This window comes from Limanda limanda, chromosome 3 (assembly GCF_963576545.1).
Source record: "Limanda limanda chromosome 3, fLimLim1.1, whole genome shotgun sequence".
NCBI lineage: Eukaryota > Metazoa > Chordata > Actinopteri > Pleuronectiformes > Pleuronectidae > Limanda > Limanda limanda.
The window spans coordinates 20888441-20909545 of record NC_083638.1 but is presented as its reverse complement, the minus strand read 5'-3'; the positions used below and the strand labels follow the sequence as shown (position 1 = coordinate 20909545).

The following is a 21105-nucleotide window of genomic DNA, read 5'->3' as shown; positions in this document are numbered from 1 at the left end:
CGTTACGGCGAAATAAACTGTACAGCTGGCATTCAATTACACGAGTCACAGCACAAAACAGGGGGTGAAAAATCAGGCCCAACATCTGTATAAAGCTCGATAGTATCCCCTCCCTGCTTCTCTATCCCTTTCATCCAGAGTGCACTGTGGCTGTGTGATTTGAAGCGGCTGAGGCTCAGCCGCTTCAAATCACACAGCCGCTGAGCCATGACTGCAGCCCAGCTGACGTTTGCGTGAGAGGTGGAGTCGCCTCCAGCCATCCGGAGTCAGCATCACTTTGAGAAACACTCGAGCAGGTCACAGCTTAGTGCCAAAGACTCTGTGCAGACTCTCCTCTCAGGTCGGTCCGAACAGTCTGAGGAGTTTGTCGGACGGTGCACGACGAGAGTCACACAGGCAAACAAACTGCGAGCGCATCGTTCTCAAGTGGAAGGACATTTTATGGATTTCTGCGCGGGACAAGCATTGCGTTTGACGCCAGCTTCTCGAACTGCTCCGGTGCGTAAATTGGACTGTTCCCACTTCACCAGAACAATGGCTCATTTAAATACCATTAAACTGCGCCTTGTGGATATTTAACAGTCAACGGGTTGATGTGTTAAGAAGCTGAACAGTTCCTCGGACTTGTCCTTTGACTTTTTCCTGCTGAGGTGTGACCGCAGCAGCTGATTCAGAAGCTTCACCGGAGGTCACCGCCCGTCAGACAAACCCGATGAGTCTTCTTCACCATCACTGCTCAGGACAAACTTTACGCCAGACGGTCATTATACAGAAGTCCGACATGGAGTCCAACAGGTCCCACATTGGCTCCATCCTCCACGTCGAGCTCGGCCAGTTCAGTGACTACATGTACGATAACGACACGAACTCCACCGGCGGAGAGCGACCCTCTCTGGGCTGCGTGCAGATCCGCATCCCGCAGGAGCTCTTCCTGGCGCTGGGGCTCATCAGCCTGGTGGAGAACATCCTGGTGATTCTGGCCATCATCAAGAACCGCAACCTGCACTCGCCCATGTACTACTTCATCTGCTGCCTCGCCGTGTCCGACATGCTCGTCAGCGTCAGCAACGTGGTGGAGACCTTCTTCATGCTCCTCCACGACCACGGCCTGCTGGACGTGCACCCAGGTATGCTGCGCCACCTGGACAACGTCATCGACGTGATGATCTGCAGCTCGGTGGTGTCCTCGCTGTCCTTCCTGTGCACCATCGCCGCGGACCGCTACATCACCATCTTCTACGCGCTGCGCTACCACAGCATCATGACCACGCAGCGCGCCATCATCATCATCGTGGTGGTGTGGCTGGCCAGCCTGGCCTCCAGCATCCTCTTCATCGTGTACCACACCGACACCGCGGTCATCGTGTGCCTGGTGACCTTCTTCTGCGCCACGCTGGTGTTCAACGCCGTGCTGTACCTGCACATGTTCCTCCTGGCGCACGTCCACTCGCGGCGCATCGTGGCTTTCCATAAGAGCAGTCGCCAGACCACGAGCATGAAGGGGGCGATCACCCTCACCATCCTGCTCGGGGTCTTCATCATATGCTGGGGCCCGTTCTTCCTCCATCTCATCCTCATCCTCACCTGCCCCACCAGCCCCTTCTGCAACTGTTTCTTCCGAAACTTTAACCTTTTCCTGATCCTCATCATCTGCAACTCGCTCATCGACCCGCTCATCTACGCGTACCGGAGTCAGGAGCTGCGCAAAACCCTCCAGGAGCTGGTCCTGTGTTCCTGGTGCTTCGGCGCCTGACAACTTTCACATTCAGGGAGACAAGATCTAGTCGGGCCAGAGTCCACCCTCACTTCTTCTTCCAAAATGCACATTATTGATGCAGAAGCTGAAGTGAGCCGTGACTCATACATGGTGGAAGACGCCAATGCGCAACGCTGTACATGACAGACCAAGACTGTATCCTTGTTCAAAACTATTGCACATGCCATCAGGGACTTTGTGGTTATTCCCACGCATGGCTTCAGATTTATTCACCTGTTACTTTGCCTGCTGTTGCGTTACACTACTCCCGAGTCAGGTTCAAGCTGTGAAACGTCTGGACATTTAATCCAGAGAGAGATTCTTTGCTAAAGAGTTCATATACTAAATTATAACAACCAATAAGTAACCGTCTTATTTTTTGTTTATAAAGGTTTTTTTCATGTTTTTGTCCTCCTGTAAATTATGCTCTTGTAAATAAAACATCATTTTGTGTTGGTGGAAATGTGTCATCAACTCTCAACTTTATGCTTCTCAAAGCTATTGACAATTCAATTTGATCAAGGAAAGTTTACAAAAAAACCGAACTGGAGAGAAATGTTTGAGGCCATTATATCTCTGATCTGAATTTCTTCCTTCATTAAATAATAACTGAATGTTAGTGGGCTTGTTATTGGGATCTTTCATGTCCTGAACCTGAACAAAAGTCTCCTTATGATGCCAAAAGTTGGATTTATTTCTGAGGGAGCCTAAGGTCAAACAAATAAGCACAGTGCTTAACAAACCAGGCTTTAACATGCATGCTTTGTAGATAATGTGATGTGTTGAAGAGAAAGAATTGGGCTCCAGTGTTTGATTAATTTCATGTCCAGACCCTAAGTCCCTTTCTCTATCATGCCTCCATTCACTGCTGTTTGAAACTATTTGATTGCTGCATCCTCCAAAAAAACAGAAGCATTGTGTGCAATGAAGGATGATGCCGAAATGACTGCTGCTAAAAAAAATATTTCACGTAGGAATTAATTGAAAAGGATCATCCAGTTTTTGCCTAAAGAACATGAAATAGCTGAGATATAAAAGGAAAGCTTTGTACTTAGCCTTGGTGTGATGTAACTTTAAAAATGGCTTGTTGCAGTCGACTTGGGGTTGTTGTGTGGGAATTACTCCCCCCCCAAATAAATGTCTGAACGACTGACGATAAAACAAATGTAAAGATACAAAATCACATGACCCCTGCCTGGTGGTAGGCCTGAGGCCCAGGGCACAACAAGAGGGTTTTATGAAAGAAGTTATATCAAAGTTATATTTCTGGAAGTTTTTATGGTTGTTTGAGATGTGTGATTAATGAAAGAGCTCGATTTCAGTTATACTGATAAAACTATTGAGACATTAGACCTCATTGTGCAAAGAAAAATAACCTGAGTCTGCTTTTATTTTGTTTTGTCTGCAAATGGCGCACATGGCTCTGGAAATTGAGAAGTTTGCTGTTTTCTTTTCTTTTTTTCTTATCCTTTAATATCTTTATTGATCCTACGGATTCAGTGTAAATAGAACATGCATGTTTTCCTTTAGAAAAACGGAAATGCGGTCATACATCTGCACTTGAGCCATGAAGTCTAGATCTTTTTCAAAAAATTCCCACTCTTTACCACTTTACCAACAGTGGTTTCTAATTGAAGGGGAAAAGAATCACAGCTCCCATGATAAGGCTTATCTGAAAAGACAGAAATAGCTAACAATTCAATTTAGACTACTAATGGAAACCATTAATGAAAAGTGTATGTTAATACTCACAATAATGTCGGCAGAAATGTATTTTACTGCAGAGTACTGTAATTTACAAGTTTTCTTTATTTTTGTCTTTCTGTCTGTCTTATTTCTTTCTTTCGACTCAACATTAAAAGAGAATTTGAAACAAATTTTAATGTTTTGCCTGGTGGGTGTATTTCTGTTCTGTAAGAGTTACTAGTAATCAGTAATGTGATTTAAAATTTATTTTTGGTCTTCAAATATCTTCCATGGCCTGAAGACGTGAAAAGGTCGAAAATACACTGATCTGAAATCAATTCTATGCTGATGGGTGTAACTTTATAGTACGTCTGTTATATGTCTACTATATAAAATAAGCTCTTTTAAAAGTAAGACTTGGAGATTTTGGTGCTGGCTGCTTTGGTATGTTTTCTAAAGTAAACCTGATTAAACTGTAAATGCTGCGAGTATAAATATAAATCCTGCAGCTTTTATCCCATTTTTACTTGAATGTGAGTGAAACAAGATTGTGCTGTATAGCTGTTGTATAGAAGGAACATGTGTTCTACTGTCTGTAATCCTTTAAGTGTGATTTTATCTCAAATAAAGGGGTCAACACAAAAATAGCCTGTGGTCAATAATTAGTAATGGTACCTCGTGCGTTTTGTGTCTTTGCTTTGGACAGAGGTTGTTTTAGCAGTTTTTAGACCAAACATCCAAACCAAGCTCTTCATTCATGTGCACGCCAACAAGACGGGAGTCTACAAAGTCCATTAAAAATGGCTGTGAAGTTTGCACCATGGGACGTGTTAAGGTGCCAAATTCGGCAATAGAGCAAATTGCTGTTCATGGCTTTTGAGATCTGAATGTCTCAGCTCATTAAAACTTTACAGCTGTGTCCATATTATCTGCAGATCATCCAGGACAGCAGGCACAAACCTAATGTCTTTGAAACATATCTGCATTTAACATAATTTTTTCTGCGTCAAAGAAAACATTTAGGCTAGACATTTGCTGCCAGCAGACAGAAGGGCCATTGATATATAATACAACAGACACATTATTGAAATCCTCCATTTTTAAACTCATGATCAAGTGCTGTAAATAACCTCACAGACTGTCTGTCTGTCTGTCTGTCTGTCTGTCTGTCTGTCTGTCTGTCTGTCTGTCTGTCTGTCTGTCTGTCTGTCTGTCTGTCTGTCTGTCTGTCTGTCTGTCTGTCTGTCTGTCTGTCTGTCTGTCTGTCTGTCTGTCTGTCTGTCTGTCTGTCTGTCTGTCTGTCTGTCTGTCTGTCTGTCTGTCTGTCTGTCTGTCTGTCTGTCTGTCTGTCTGTCTGTCTGTCTGTCTGTCCGTCCGTCCGTCCGTCCGTCCGTCCGTCCGTCCGTCCGTCCGTCCGTCCGTCCGTCCGTCCGTCCGTCCGTCCGTCCGTCCGTCCGTCCGTCCGTCCGTCCGTCCGTCCGTCCGTCCGTCCGTCTGGTATCCATATACCAACCATATTTAGATTTTGATTGTAGACATCAGCCATCTTGAACCATCGCGATTAGATGTCAAGCTACCACAGTCAAACTGAAATCCTTTTCCAACGCTCAGTACGTTCCATCATTGTAGATTAATTCATAAGATAATAAATGACATAAGGAAGCAGACACAAGCTTGTCATGGACATAACACTTGACAATTTTTTATCTCGACCGAGTCCAAAGTGTGTATAATTTCGCAGGGAGCAGCATTTTAGATAGCTGGCGTGATTTCTTCCTTCGTTTGGCTTCACAAAGCAGCTCTGTTCACAGCAAAAAAAAAGGAACTATCCGGCATTCGTGATTCACCCTAATCCATATGGCCAGAAACCATGGCTTCTTACCCTCAGGGTTGGACACAAATAGAACAATAAACAAACTAAACTTCACTGAAAAGCAAATTCTAGGGGCATAAATGTGGCCTGCCAAATTATTATTAACACAGAACACAAATTATATTGAAGCCCTCTTGAAGGGCCGGAGAACAGTTGTTTTGCTGTCATGATCAAGTTGTCTTTCTTTTGTATAAGGCGTCAATCAGTTTCCCCCTTGGGGAATTAATAAAGCATATGGTACGGTATCATATCACATTGTATCATATATTGCATTGTACCGTATCTCATCTCATCAAATGGCAAGGCATAGCATCATATTGTATCCCATTCACATTGTGTTGTATCATGATGTATCATATCGTATCATATCATGCTTTATCGAGTCTGTCGTGTTGTATCGTATCATATTGAATCGCATCATATTGTATGTTCATTGCGACGCCTTTACTTGGTGGTAACAATAGGGCGGGATGACCTTTCAAAAAACTACGTATTGCCTAAAATTATCTTTATGTGTGTGTGGAAATTGTGTCGTCATTACCAGATTTTACTTCTTCATTTTGGGGTAAGTTGAAGCTGAATGTCGTTTATTCTTAGTATATATGCCACAATCTGATGTGAGAGACTGTCCTCAGTGTGGGCACTTCGGTACCCGACTTTGATTTCTGTCCAACTATGCAGCTGAAGTGATGCACAGACTGATCTGTGACTCAGATGAAATTGACGATTGTATAAATTTAATAGAAAAACCTTGTTTTTGAATGCAAACTGTTTATGTTTGACACGCTGGTGGCAGAAAAGACAGGTCATTACATGAACATGGGGATGTTAGTCAGTGGGTGAGTAAGTTTGTATATATGTTGGACCTGTGATACGCTGGCGACCTGTTCAGTGTCTAGCCCAAACACACCCCACGCATACGACCCTAAATGTTATAGATAATGAATGGATAGATGAATGATTGAAGTTTAAAGGTTCAGTGTTCAGAGAGATGTAGGTGAAAGGGTTCATTTGGCAGAAATTGTATATAAGATAATAAAGGCAAGTTGTGCTTTAGTATTATTATTATTATTGAGGGAAACTGCGACACAAAGTGATCATTCTGTTTCGCACTGTCTGAGGTGGGTCACATGTTTCAGTAAAACACAAGATTTTGTGACAGAAAACGTCACTGAACAAAAGATCTCTTTATTCATGAGAACGCAGGGACCTTTTATCTCTCCCCTAAGTACAGGGATCTTTGTTTGGTAAACGTGGAGTAATGAATTCCCTGGTCTTCGGCTGCACTATGTAGCTCAGCTCATGAAATTCTTTATGTTGGTATTTAGAACTGAGGGTTTTTGCTTGTAGCGTAGCACACAACCTGATATATCCTGCTTTGGAGGATATTTAGGCAATTATTTTACTTCACATCTTGATACTAATCTACTCATATTCAATTGAAATATGTATCTTCATTACAAAACCGCTGTAAAAAAGGCAATCATCAAATTTGTTGTCAATATTCAGCTTAGCAGTGTGCAGTGTGTTTATACTGATGATACACCATGGCTTTATAATAGCACATGACATAACACATAAAGTTCAATAAGAACTGTAAAGGAAATATAACAGTTGACCAAAATAAAAATGTTTATTTCCCCTTTGATTGATCATGATGAATCTCTACACACTGTAACCTAAATTTTCTCTAGACATCAAATGTTTATTGGTCTGATTCCTCTCTCTGATCATGCTGTGTTTCCTGTAGCGACTAAATGCATATTGGTCTGAATCCTCTCTTTGATCATGCTGTTTTTCCTTTAGAAACTGAATGTATATTGGCTTTATTGCTCTCGACTAGGCATTGTTGTAAGAAATTGCCACGACAGAACAAAGGGATGAGCTGTACAAATGCCAGATGGTTGCATGGGCCCACATCCACAGAGCAACATGGCCAAGATTGGATTTCATGCAACCATCTCAGTGAAGGATGGAGGAAAGAGTGTGTTCTTTATGTGCAGGTGTTCACGGACTGTCCTGTCAGCCCTGTCTGGCTGTGGGGGGAAGCTAGAACCAACCGTGGTAGGTTATGTGTGTTCAGAACTGACCTGTCTTATCAACCTGCTGTAGCTCAGAGAGATCCCAAAAATGTTCATCAATTACCCCATTGCTACATCTCAGAAACATCACGGTGAGGTCAGACAACACCACGGCCATAGGTTATTTAAATAGGCGGTGGTATGGAGTTCCCCAGGCCTGCACAGGTTAGTTGTCGACCATTGACGGTCCAACATGTTCAAGGGCCCCTCAATGTAGGAGTGGACCGGATGTTAAGGGGTTGCCGATTTAAGGATGAGAAGAGCATGTCACTGGTGTTAAATCCAGTAACAGTTTAGCCGGCATTTGGCGTTCACAAGCAGGCAAAATGCAGTTTGAACTCTGCGATTCACCCTGAACTGCTGCTAACCACGAGACTGACTTAGTGTGGCCATGATGGCTGGAGCTGCTTCTGGTCATGGAGCCATCTTTTAGTCCTACGAGAGATCCACAGAGGGAGACCTGCTAGTCATCTAGAGCTTGTATGACTCCTGCAACTGGTGTTTATTAATACTGCATTTTGATTTGCGCTCACTTCTGCTGAGAAGGCAAGGGATGTGTGCTGCTGTTGGAGTCAAACACTTCACCAACGCCTGTCAGCATAGCGGTGAGTAGATCATTTACATTTTTGTATGAACTGTCCCTTAAATTACTTTTTATAAATATTTTTTAAACGTGTTAATCAGTCTCTCTAGGCCTGACAATGACAGTTCAGAAAACATATTTTCCCAAAAGGCAAAACCAATTTACCAATAATTAGCTTAATTGTTAGACTCTATTAAAGACGCGTGTGGATCTAAAGGTAATTAAGTATTTTTTTTTATCCAATTAATTCAATCCAATCCAATTTAAGCATCAAAAAAAGGAAAAAGGACAGGGTGTCAAGTAGGTAATTTCAAAATAAAAGAAAACAGCATCACGTCGACCTAAGCCTGTTGTTTACATTAAAAGAAAGCGACACATCCATCGTGTTTGTTTTTCTCAATCACTTTAGAACCATTCTTCATAATCCCTTCACTTCCTCGTATTAGTCACGATGCTCCTGCTTGGTTGTCTCTTGGAGGATTTTACTCTGACACTGCTGAGCGGATGTGGATGTTTTGAACTCGTTAGCCTGGTGATGTCGCTGATGAAGGAGACAAACAACAACACTGAGGGACCGGGCGTACAAACCGCAAGAGCTGTGATCACGTACATGTCACTGGGACCAGCCCTCATGACCAGGGAGGTGAACTGCGTGGTAAGCCTCCAGCAGCACCGAGCTATCAGGCTAGCTACCGTTAGCATCCCAGCAGCCCCGGGTTGTGAGCGAGGCGAGTCAACTAGCTAGCGGTAGCCTGCTGTTGACATCTGGGCAGGGATGTTTCCTACCGGTGCCACAGCTGTCATCCATCTGAGTCCAATGCTAAATGTGTAGCAGTGAAGCAGGAAACAAAATTAAGGTTGTCTCAGGCTTTAGGGAGACGGTGAAAGAGAAGGCAGGTTTACCTCTGAGGGACAAGATGCTCTAGCCTGTGTTTATAACGTGTTCGGGCTTTGAAGGGTTTCCTTGATTAACTCCTTGGGCTGAGCAAAGATGTTGATGACAAATATTTCATTCATACTGAATCAAGTCGTCTGCATCATGATGATTGTTCTGAAAGGACTTCCTGTTGGCAGATTTGCAGCCAGCTGAGCAAAAGTGCAGTTGTCCATCTGAAGAGAGCAGCTATTTTAATATGAGTAATGTAGTTTAATGCCATTTTAATTAACAAGCATCCTCTAAACATTAGAATCATTTAAAAAAAAATTCTCCCTAGCCCTTTGGATGTTGATTCGTGGGACTTGATTTAGTTTTTAAGATTTTAATGATATATGTGGTTTTCTTTGTTTTTTTTTATCGTCCTTTAGCAGCTCCAGGAATGTGAATACACCGCACAACTAGTATGGCACTCACTAACTGAGAGCACAGACCTCTGCCTAAAGTCCAACTTTCCCCTCAAAATCAATATCAGTCCCCTAAATGTGCCTGAGATCCATGAATTATTCTCTGGGAAAACAGTGAAAATGTTGCTAAACACCCTATCGTGCAGTGTGTGACTCATGTTACTGACAAATAATTCCTGGATCTGCAACAAAGTTCTTTCACGCATCCTTCCACCAAGTTTTGTGGAAATCCGTTCAGTTGTTTCAGTTAAATCTTGTGTAAATGATGGTCATGTGTGAGCAGAGACCAACCAACCACTCATTGTGACTGTCATGTGTTTTGTCTTCCCAAGATGTAGCCGAAGAAATGGAGTATGACGAGAAACTCGCACTTTTTCGCCAAGCCCGCCCCAATCCATTCGATCGGGGAGAGGAAGAAGATGGTCCCCAAGGAGGCAAGACGCCCCCCCAGCATGGTAAGGCCGGCCCTGGTTCCCTCAAAGGCACATCAGGAGAATTTCTCTCATTTCAGGTATCTGAAGTGTAGAGTCTGACCTCACTCTGAGGTGTCCTTCACACTTGTAATGTAATTCAATAAGCCAACAGGTGTAAATGTAGTCGAGGCATTTATTAGATTATCCTGCATTTACAGCGCTACACTGAAAAACATTACTGTCAGTAAGTTGTATCGCTTCTTTACTCCACCAGTGGGTTTGTTTATCGTCTCGTGTTCACAAAGAACTTCATGAATCAACTGGAGCTTATATGTTGTATTTCCCTTTTTTATTGGTCAAAATACATGAACTGGCCCTCAAAGCAAAGCACAACTCTGTTTTGCCTCCATTCTAGTTGCTAAAGTATCAGAGAAAGCAAAAAAGGGGGAACTGCTGTTTTTTTTTGCAGCCAATCAAACTGTGAGGATGAGGAATGAGCACTAATCAACTCTGATGTTTGTTGAAATAAAGTGTGGTTAGTCCCCTTTGGCAGAGATCAAGCCATCACATGTTTCTCTCTGCTCGGAAAAAATGCCCAGTTTGTGAAAAGAGACCAATTGATTTAGGATTCGAGTGTAAAAATAACAAAAGGCCCCTGTCTGAGGTCTGCCCTGAACAGTGTACAATACACAGCTGTCCTTGTGTCTGCCTTTTGGGAACATTGGGATAAAATGTTGTATTGATCAATCGGTTATGGTGTTACGGTGACTCACTTACTGTATGGGGCTTTAAAGGGATAGTTCTCAGAAAAATGAAAAACCACTCATGATCTACTCATGGGGAGGCATAGTGGTGAGTAGATAATGAGTGCATTTTCATATTTGGTGAACTATCCCCTTTGTGAAACTGACTTTGACTAAATATTAAGGTTTTCCAATAAATACTAAAACATAAAGAACTCTGGGCTGTTCTGAGTAACTCTAATCTCATAGAAAAGGAAGTAGGAAATACTTGGGCTGCACCAGAGGAAATGAAAAGCATTGGGGAAAGCAGCACCACACTAACACTTCCTGTATTTTAGGATTGAGGAATTATGCAACTTTTCTGTTTCATTTCATTTCCAGGCACACAATGTTATAGCTGAGTTGATTTCACAGCCTTATTTGCATGTCTGTATGACACTGAGCAGCGGAATGTCCTTCTCTTCAGAGCTGTTTGCAGGTAATAACAGCACTTGTCTGTAAGATGCAGCGTAAGTTAAAAACAAAATAGCATGGTTTAAATGCCTAATTTAAAAGATGCAATTTGTAAGGCGTGTATGTCTCTTCAAGGGTTAAGTTCCTCTGTTGTGTTTTAACTCATTAGTACAAATGAGCTTGATTTATGTATGTTCATGGGGTCTACTGTTGACAAAAAGAACAGTCTGCTGTAACAAAAGTGTTTTAAAACAAAAGGAAACAAAAGCATCATCCGCTACACAGTGCAAGGGATCAGTTAAATACGAGTGCTTGTATTTTGATATATTCCTTTTACACAACATATGACAGCCTTGAAAATCTTAACATTGTATTAACACACCTCTTACACACATTTAACAGCAACAGCACATTGTTTTATAGTCGTTTTTATAACAGGTTTGTCGGATTGCACTTCACTACACTACTGCTACTACTACTTCACTACTGCACTACACTGGAGATGCCATATACATTTCTAGATCCTTTGTATTCTGCTGTATTTGCTGTGACCAGATGTATCCCACACTTCTTCTGAGAGGTAGAAATAGAGATTTCTCAGCACCTCCAAGGATGGACAAAGTTCAGTGTCCCACTGTTATCTCATTATAGTTGCATTGCTAACGAAAGCATTGATACTGAAACCATCAAGGGTTTACTAATAATGTGACTCTCTGCTTGTCATAGAGCCATAATTTTAAAAAGCCTATAATCTAATTCAGGAGTTGGTGGATGCCAAACAACTTTTCATAGACTGAATATTGGATTTATGATTCCAAAAGAATGCTAATGTGGCTCTGTGTCATGGAACCTTCATAATAAGATGTGTCAGATCTGTTGTTTTCAGTATAATTTTTCAACATATAACGATATAATGGGAGTTACAACCTTTTGATCTTGCAGGTTTGAGTGAATAATCAATAAATGTTATTTCACTCATTGTATTATCCTCAAAGTTGGGCCTTTTGTTAAAGTTGTGTTACTAAAAAGGATCAGAATCAATTGACAACTGTCAGGACTTTGCTACATCAAATTATACAGCTCACAAACATCTGTGCACACATCTGCATGGTAAAAACAAGTGAAAGACTTGTATTTACAAAAACAGTAGCAGCAGCAGTTGTCCATGTACACATGTAGGATAATGGTTTGTATTGTTATTAGTTAATTTAGCGGTACACACAGATTATGTAACAACAAGCTGTCAGAATTGCAAAGTTCATCCAGCCTGGTTGATCCGCAGCTTTAATCACACAGTTTGAGTCGGCCTTGTCTGCTGTCTTGGTTATACATTACCAGGAACTTATGGGACAATTATCCATGATACCTGCAGTTGTCCTTCGTTGAGTGTTGAATGGCCACAGTCAGGTGGGAGACCACAATCACACAGTGACTGTCGGTCAGTGTAAAATCAGCATGTGTGACTAAGGAGACTTTAGACACCATAGTGTGTGTGTGTGTGCAGCTCTTTATGCCGCATTGCCCTTGTTTTTTTAGAACCCAGACCTGAGCTGTTCTCTGGGAGCAGAACCCAAAGCTCAGATCGGACCATGTACCTCGGTCTAGCCGAGGACCACTTCTCCAGGCCTGTGGTGAGTAAAACATTGTTTCTGGATTCACCTCAACTTTTAACAGCTTAACAAAAGTAAATTAAATTTACATTGTAAAACGTCCGTCTGTCCTTCCTTCCAGGGTTCTTTTGTGCCGTCAGACATTGAACAGCTGCAAATGGCCATAGAGGAGTGTAAGAAGCTGATCTTGGAGCTGCCAGAACACTCGGAGAGACAGAAGGACACCGTGGTGAAACTTATACACCTGCGTCTAAAACTGCAGGAGCTTAAGGTTGGAACTGAGAAGTGGATAACATGATGTTTGTAGTAGCTGGTACTGGCCAAGTTGAAGTAAAATTTCACTTTCTTTTACATTGCAAGATAGAGCATTTTCCAACATTATCCCCATCTTATCAAGAAACAATCAACACATTGATCTGAGTGCCGTTACCTTTATTATTTCAGTACACACACAATGTTTGCAGTGGTGATCAGTGTCAGAGAGTTAAACAAGAAGATCATTAGAAATCCTGCTTTGCTGTTAATACAATGAGGTGATTACTGTATGTTCAAAAACACATTTCGCGTAATGCTTTTCCTGAGCTTTAAGTCGCCACTTCAATACAGAGATCCCGCCATATTGACTTAAAGACCTGTCGCTATGTCACCTTTGCCTTTCCATGGCCTGCTTGCGCACCGTTAGGAGATCAGCTTGCATGTTTTTTTGCAGGTGAAATCAAGTTTGCACACGCTTTTACACGCACAAACCTTGAGTAGATCAGGCCCTTTGTGTATTAGCAAAAAGTATTTATTTTCCTCAGTGTCCATATCCTCTTGTGTTATATGATACTGTGTAATTTATAAGAATGTCATGTGAATTCGCTGAACGTCATATACAGTGCTGTAAACAAAATGCAATTCTCCTGGAGCACTTTGTATGTATAATAATGCAGCTGATTCAGTTGATCAGAAAGTTTGTCTTTGGCACTTAAGGCAGAGGAACAAATGGGACATGAAAATACAAACATGAATACATATGTAGGAAAATATCACATCAACATCTATGGTACAAGACGAAGATTTTACTATGTCTAGGAGATTGTTTCATTGTGCACAAACTGGTATTGTGCAGATATTGTGTGCGTATATAAAGCATATCTTTGACAATTGTAAAACTGCAACTACACTTTGAGATTGTACTTTGTCCCTCGACAGGACCCTGAGGAGGACGAGCCTAATCTTAGAATCCTGCTGGAGCATCGCTTCTCCAAGGAAAAGAGCAAAAGCGTGAAACAGACGTGTGACAAGTGTAGCGCCATCATCTGGGGCCTTATCCAGACTTGGTACACATGCACAGGTGAGACATTCCATCCTATGTATGAGTCTGATACAGCAGTGTGAAGGTAAATGTTGTGCTGAACTCTTACATCATTGTAAATGGTTGCTTTCTCTTAACCAAGGTTTTTCATACGAGATGTAAAAGCTAGAGCGATCTGGATTTTTGAGGGAAGATATTTATATAAGAGAGCAAAAATAAATCAGATTTTGACATATTGGTCAATATATAATATAGTAGCCTTTGCGCTTTCTTTTTTTATGCAAATATATGATGGTTGAATAAAACGTTTTTCTTTCCTTTTTTAAATCAAACAAACAACCAAACCTTTTCACAATTAAATGTGAAATCTGAATATGAGCCCATCTGTAGAACCAGTTCACACTTAAAAAGAACCAGTTCCATGATCAGTTCATGATGAAAATAAACTCGTTCAGGTTCATAGTTCATTTTTTTATTGGGATTTAGGGGACAAACTTACGGTCATGTGTTTGGTTATGAATCAATGTGGTCGGATTAGTCATTGTAACCCTGACTGTGAGCGTCACTTCTCCTGTTGTACTGCGCACACAATGATGAAGAGTCCCTTATCATGATGTTTAAATACAGCCTCATAAACTCTGGAGCGAATCAAACAAAAGCTATGTTACTTCATGTACTGATCAGGTCCTGATAACTAGTGAGGATAATTAGTTCAAGTGAGAGAAACTAAGAGAAACTCCAGCTCTGTACAAACCAGCTACAGATTCTGCTCTGATCACTGAGCAGCTGAGACCAGAGGAACTCTGTTTCCACTGTTTTCTAAAAGTCACTGACCGGCCACATATTCATGATCCCGTGTTAACGCGTTAATTTTGACAGTCCTAATATATATATTAAAACATTATCAATGATTCCTGAGATGTTGTTATCAAACCCTTATGACAAAGAAATGTAATCAACGCTTGATATTTTATCGTTTATCCATAAAATGTACTATAAATAAAAATAAAACCCAAATGTAACCACATTAAGAGCTTGAATTAAGAAATTAAACATAAATTCTTCACATTATTTATTTTGTCAAATAAAAGTTTTCATATAGGCGCATAAATGCAGATCGTTATATGTCTGCGAGAGGCTCACATCGGCTGTTTTTTTAATCAGCCAACCAATAATCAACCAACCAAACCAAACCACCAATCCTGTGTCACACTCACATGATGTTACTTTGTCCAATTATCGTACAACAAATTGTCACACCAGCATGTAATTATCCATTTCCTCCCAGGTTGCTACTACCGTTGCCATAGTAAGTGTATGAACCTGATCACTAAGCCCTGTGTGAGGTCAAAGGTCAGCCACCAGTCGGAGTACGAGCTCAGCATCTGCCCTGAGATAGGACTTGACCGCCAAGACTACCGGTGTGCAGAATGCCGCACGCCTATTTCACTGAGTGAGTATGAAGATCTGTTGCTGCCATTAATCTCAGATAGTGATTCATCGGAAAATCTGATTTATTTCAGTCATTCACTGTAAAATGTTGGTATTCGCACGGCAGGCGTTTTGCCTGGTTTCCACTGGAGAAGTGTTTTCAAAACTGTTGTTCGTCCTCAACAACAACTATTGTACTTTTGCTGATTGGAGTCTTGTGTTCCTTGTTTAGTTATTTCTGTATCTATAATGAAGTAGCAATTCTATTTCTGAGAGTCATAAGCTTGATTTAGTCATCAGATAGTGTGGCTGCCTGATCGGGCTTTGGATACAATTGATCCAGTTTCTGCAAATTGTTGTGTACTGTACCATCTTGCAGGGGGCGTGCCAACTGAGGCCAGACAGTGTGACTACACCGGCCAATATTACTGCAGCACATGCCACTGGAATGACACGGCCATTGTCCCAGCTCGTGTCATCCACAACTGGGAGTTTGAATCACGCAAGGTACAACAACCGCAGAAAACAAGTAAATCAACATGTAACAACATCTCTTCCTCATTTATTTACCAACTAATGACAATTCTTTTTAAGCTAACATCAACTGCGCATGCACACACACATGCTTAAGTGAATACATCATCAATCAGCGGTTGTTGGGCTGACGGTTCCCTGATTGGAAAATCAACCCCAACGATCAATGAATGAATGTGCACAGCTATGAGGACAGATTTGTCCATTTTAAGAAAAGTATCAATCATTATGAGCTGTTGTTGATATTGTGGTGGTGGTGGCTACAAACAAATCTGTATATGGACACTGAGATTCATAAAAATACATGTAAACAGTGGCAGGTCAGAGGACGTCAGCTGAGTAGGTGGTCCTTCATGTGCTTCCCAGACCACCTCAAAATGTTGCCTGACGGATCAGATTTGGGATGCATCTGGGTGTGTTCAGTCCTAGGCTTGGCACTGGTCTCTGTTAACACTAACTGTAACTGCCGAAACCGTCTCAAATTGTATTCCTCTGTCTCAAATTGTATTCCTCTGCTTTATAACACTATAACAGAATTACACAGAATTGTATTACAGTATAAAATAATCTTCAGGGGTCCGATCCATCAATTTCCCTTGTCAATGTCAATTGAACGGTCACGAGAAGGACTGAACAGCCGGTGATAATCATGTTTTCTGTGTCTCTCGGGGAGCTTTGTCAAGTCATAAAAAAGTCACTCAAGAGGGAGTCAGCTTAATGTCGTTTAAACATCAATACTACAGTAATAGAAATGCCGGTTTATGAAAGCCAGTCAGCATCTGACCTACTTTCTAGTTTAACCCAGATCAGAAGGAGGGTTGCTGATCTGGGTCAGGTGAAGCACATCGACTGTCCGCTAATTCAGGTTTCACCTACGTCACCTTGTCGGTATGAAAGGTCCATTATCGTGTTGACGTGGGCATATCCAGCCAGTCCGCTGTCTGAAGGTGTGTCTCCTTTTTCAGGTTTGTCGCTCCTCGATGCGCTACCTGGCCCTGATGATCTCACGCCCTGTGCTAAAGCTGAAAGAAATCAACCCTCTGCTCTTCAACTTTGTGGAGGAACTGGTGGAGATCAGGGTGCGTAGCTTACATTTTTTGGAGGCTTGCTGGTAAAACCCCAGCAAGAAAGAGTTGGAAGTAAAAGTGTTCTCAAGCTGAATGAAACCAAAGGCACAGTTCTATTTGTATTTGGCCGTTGCTTTCTCAGTTTTAGCCTCTAAACATTGACTCCTTCACCATAGTTACTGTTATTGTTTTGTCACACCACCCATTGTAACACAATCAGATGATGTTATGATGAAGTTCAAACAACCGTTGAATCCAGTTCTGCCAGCAGGACCACTGGAAGAGGACATCAACTGCAGCTCTGTGCATTAAGTGAGATGGATGTGTTTTCCTTCACAGAAACTTCGTCAAGATATTCTGCTGATGAAACCTTATTTTATTACCTGCAAAGAGGCGATGGAGGCTCGGCTACTGCTACAGGTCGGCAACAATTCACAGCTTCTATTTATCACAAATAAAATGATTTGTGCTCTCACAATGTCATCTACAGGACAGTGGCATATGTACCCCATAAGTAGCATGTAACAACAGCACCACAGTGTGGTGGAGTTGGGGAACTGAATTACAAAAGGTTGCTGTTGTTATACTTGCAGTGACACTAGTCAGTTTATACATAGAAACCTGGCTGTTCGATTTCAGAATATTTGAAATGTTGAAACAAAGTAATAATCTTGGATGTTGGCTGCTGCAGTATGACCTCATGAAATAGTGTCATATCTGTTTTTCGGTCTGCAAGGTTGTCTCCATATGTTTAATGAAGCAGTTTCCCACTATGTGTGTCTGTGTGTGTGTGTTCTCCAGCTACATGATCGTCAGCACTTCGTGGAAAACAACGACATGTACTCACTACAGGATTTGATCGACATCTCCAGTGGCAGACTCAGCTGTTCCCTCACAGATGTCCATACTACATTTGCTAAACACATAAAACTAGATTGTGAGGTGAGCTCATACATAAACACAAAGGAAAAATGAGATGGTACTGCTGATTTCTCTTTGTTAGAAGGTATAACACCTTATTAGGTTGTAGAGATCCCGTGGTCCTCAAAGAAATCTGACTTTCTGTTCTCTTTTGTTTGTGTGAATGTAGTGGTGTCAAGCCAAAGGATTTGTGTGCGAGCTGTGTAAGGAGGGAGACATCCTGTTCCCTTTCGACAGTCATACCTCAGTCTGCCACGACTGCTCAGCTGTCTTCCACAGGTTCGTCACCAACCAGCCACTTATCAGAGTATTGAGTTTAAAGAGAATGTGTGTAGCTACTAGTAAACCCAAACACCTCAAGTGACCGGTATACACTGGTCAAAGATTACCAGTTAACCTGAGCTGCTTTTCAACACTGAAGTCCAGGAGGGGCTGTATGTGAAAATGTACGACTGGTCAAGCCCTGCCCCCTGCATGCTCTATCCTGGTGCCGCCCGTCTCCTACATGTTCAGGGCGTGTTCCTGTTGTCGTGAATGCGTCTGACCCGGACAATCTCCTCTTGCGAAAAAGGCAAACTTTTATTTCCAGAGTTCATTTCTGACTACATCAATACTTTTAAACTGCATCCAGAGAAATAAGAAAAGAAGTTCATCCCACACAACTGCTAGAAGCATGGTACAATTTCCTGAACACTGAACAATCATTTAAAAAGCCATTACCCAGATGGATACATTAATCTGATATCTAGACTATGTAAAGATAATGTAACAATTAGTTATAGGGTGGTATTCTCCCTCACACATCCAGGATCTGCTGTTATCTTATGATAGAATGCAATCGAATTGTTGGTGTTTGTTTTGTCTCTTCAGAGATTGTTACTATGACAACTCCACGACTTGTCCGCGATGTGCCCGAATGACTGAAAGGAAGCAGGACGACGAGTCGGATGTGAAAGACACGTAGCTCTGGAGAAGACCGCCCGCTGTTACTGGATGTTGCAGTTTGCCTCATGTTGTGTTCTACCCCCCCTGTCAAGGAAGAGTGATTTAAGCTTTTTGCCCTTTGGTTTGTTCACATGTTCAAACTGTAGTGTTTTTCAGTGCACTACATCATGAAGCAGGGTACAGAAACCCATCTGGAAATTAATATATATATATTTTTAGCAATTCTTTTGATTCCTGTTGTAATGGGTCGACTGAACACTGTAGGTGTGAAGTGAGGTAGTCACATTAGTGTGTCTGCTTGTATAAATGCACAATATAAATGCCCTACAGTGAAACGATACATGGAAGTGGGGGATTGTACATGCAGAAGCTGTTTATCTATCCTTAAAAGCCTCAACTGCATTAATCTATACTGCCAACTTCGCTGAATGCTAAACTTGAAGGTTGTTATGTACAACAGTGGTGAATTTTAACAGTAACAGAAAGTTCAGCCTCCAAAGAGAAAATTACAAAATGATATTAACCAAAAACTCACCTTTCAGTTTCCAGCTATGTTTTTATTTTAATAGTCTAAATCTTGCAAACATGTCAGAAAGGCTATGCTGTGAATTTAAAGTGTATTTGGTCATGTAAGTTAGTATTGCATAACAAAAAAATCCAGTTTGTTTACAAAAGGAAATTGATTAAATCTTTAATCATAACATCTCTGTAACTTCTGTTTAACTTCATTTAACATAATCTGCCTTCACCTCCAACTGTTTATTTCCCATGTAATGACCCCAAAACACTCTGTGCTCGTCCTCCCTCTGTGTTACGTGCCTGATCGCCTCTCAGCGTCATAATCTGTTGTTCTGAGGAACATTCATGAGGTCTTACAAATATTCCCAGGCCCTAAAAACAATATTTCTTTGTAGCATCCTGTTTGCACATTACCACACAACACAGCCCTCCTCTGAGTCGGTTAATTCTTTCAATTAGCCATCCTGGATACTGGAAAAAATACTAACATGTAATCGTTTCATGATAAAGTTGTATCTACACTCTTTAAAACCATAATTAAAATTATGCGTATAATCAAAGCATGCATGACTAGAACATTTCATTGTAAGTTTAACCGATAAAGAAATGAAACATGAGAGTTTAATATTCTTTTCCTTTTACTCAGAACTGTGAAGTCATGTCAGCCCGTTTGATCTGTGTTTACTCTGCTTCAGTTCAGTGCAGCGTCAGTGTCGTGACTAGATGTGAACATTCATGAACATAGTGGGCCTAGGATTGTCAGGTAACATACAGCTGTTAACCTCATGATATTATGTAGCTCTCAGTCTCAACATATCTATAGCACATTTTGTCACAGATGACCCAGAGGTTACAGCTACACCTCTGGTAATAACGTGTAAATGTTGACCTCATGTATTTGTTTTAAAAATAATGAGTCTTGGCTGTGATATCTTCAGCATGATGTACTGTATTTTTTCAGATGTACATAGTGTTGGGTTAAAGCCATGCCCTGTTGTGGATCCATGTGGAGTCGAGCATGAATAAAATTAAGTATATCAAAGCTGCAGCGGTTTGTCAAAGATTCACATTGTCACGTATTTGATCGAATATGAATTTTGGGCCCTGGTGGTACAGGGTTATAAACTAAACAATTTTGAATTTATAACGTCAATGCATCTGCCCTTTATCTACACAGCTTGTGCTATCCCAGCTACCACTGAGGGGGGAGGTGGGCTCAGCCTTCAGATAAAGCTGAGAGGTAACAATGCTCTCCCAACTGTCTGTGGGATGCAGAAACAAGATCTTTAAATTCATATTAGGGAAATTGCTTGAAAAATGCCCCTCCCTCAATTTTAAAGGAAATTAAAAATAAATTCCTGAATCCTCTGAAAAATGAATAATAAAAACCCAAATGCAGACAAAAGAATAACCTCCTTAATCATCTGGGGATTGGGTAATTGAGTATTAATATTAAGTCGGATATAATAAAAATACTATAACAATTTTTATATTGCATCTTTTAAAATAGCTGTTACAAATTCCTTTAAAAGGAAACAAAAAGCAAAAAAATACAACTCCTAGAAGCAAATTAAAACAATGTAATTTAAAATCAATTACAGCAAATTATATCATGTAAAATGTCAAAAGTAGCAGAAACATTAGTCAAAGTAATTGAAAATCCAAATAAAGGTACTAAATGTACAGTAAGTAGGTAGAGATAGGGTGGGCAGCTTGTGGAGTGGTCACACCCACTCTCCTGCACAGTGTTCAGTACACTGTGTACCACTTGGGTGTGTAGAGATTTAACACAGTCACCGTGCAGAGTCAGAGTCCTCCACTCGACATGTGTGGCACACAGGTGTCATGAATG

At 41.3% G+C, this 21105-nt stretch overlaps 2 protein-coding genes across 3 annotated transcripts; both read left to right on the top strand.

The window, feature by feature from the left end:
* Window positions 1-781: 781 nt before the first annotated feature.
* On the top strand, window positions 782-1753 carry mc1r (melanocortin 1 receptor). Its single transcript, XM_061068439.1, has one exon. It carries the CDS (start codon window positions 782-784, stop codon window positions 1751-1753), a length of 972 nt encoding a protein of 323 aa, XP_060924422.1.
* A 6744-nt stretch (window positions 1754-8497) lies between these two features.
* def8 (differentially expressed in FDCP 8 homolog) lies at window positions 8498-20298 on the top strand. Of its 2 annotated transcripts, XM_061067962.1 has the most exons (12): window positions 8498-8634; window positions 9653-9775; window positions 12466-12560; window positions 12661-12810; window positions 13734-13875; window positions 15125-15289; window positions 15647-15774; window positions 16767-16880; window positions 17208-17288; window positions 17670-17810; window positions 17959-18068; window positions 18660-20298. In XM_061067962.1, the coding sequence occupies exons 2-12, from the start codon at window positions 9667-9669 to the stop codon at window positions 18751-18753; spliced, it is 1329 nt and encodes a 442-aa protein (XP_060923945.1). In that variant the 5' UTR covers window positions 8498-8634; window positions 9653-9666; the 3' UTR covers window positions 18754-20298. The 2 variants fall into 2 exon arrangements, with proteins under 2 accessions (XP_060923945.1, XP_060923946.1); XM_061067963.1 differs by lacking the exons at window positions 8498-8634; window positions 9653-9775 and adding an exon at window positions 10894-10954.
* The last annotated feature ends 807 nt before the right edge of the window (window positions 20299-21105 follow it).

Coding starts and splice junctions, on each gene's coding strand:
- mc1r (XM_061068439.1), top strand. CDS start 782: ATGGAGTCCAACAGGTCCCACATTGGCTCCATCCTCCACGTCGAGCTC.
- def8 (XM_061067962.1), top strand. CDS start 9,667: ATGGAGTATGACGAGAAACTCGCACTTTTTCGCCAAGCCCGCCCCAAT. Junction 12,561..12,660: donor ACCACTTCTCCAGGCCTGTG/GTGAGTAAAACA, acceptor CCTTCCTTCCAG/GGTTCTTTTGTGCCGTCAGA. Junction 15,290..15,646: donor CCGCACGCCTATTTCACTGA/GTGAGTATGAAG, acceptor ACCATCTTGCAG/GGGGCGTGCCAACTGAGGCC.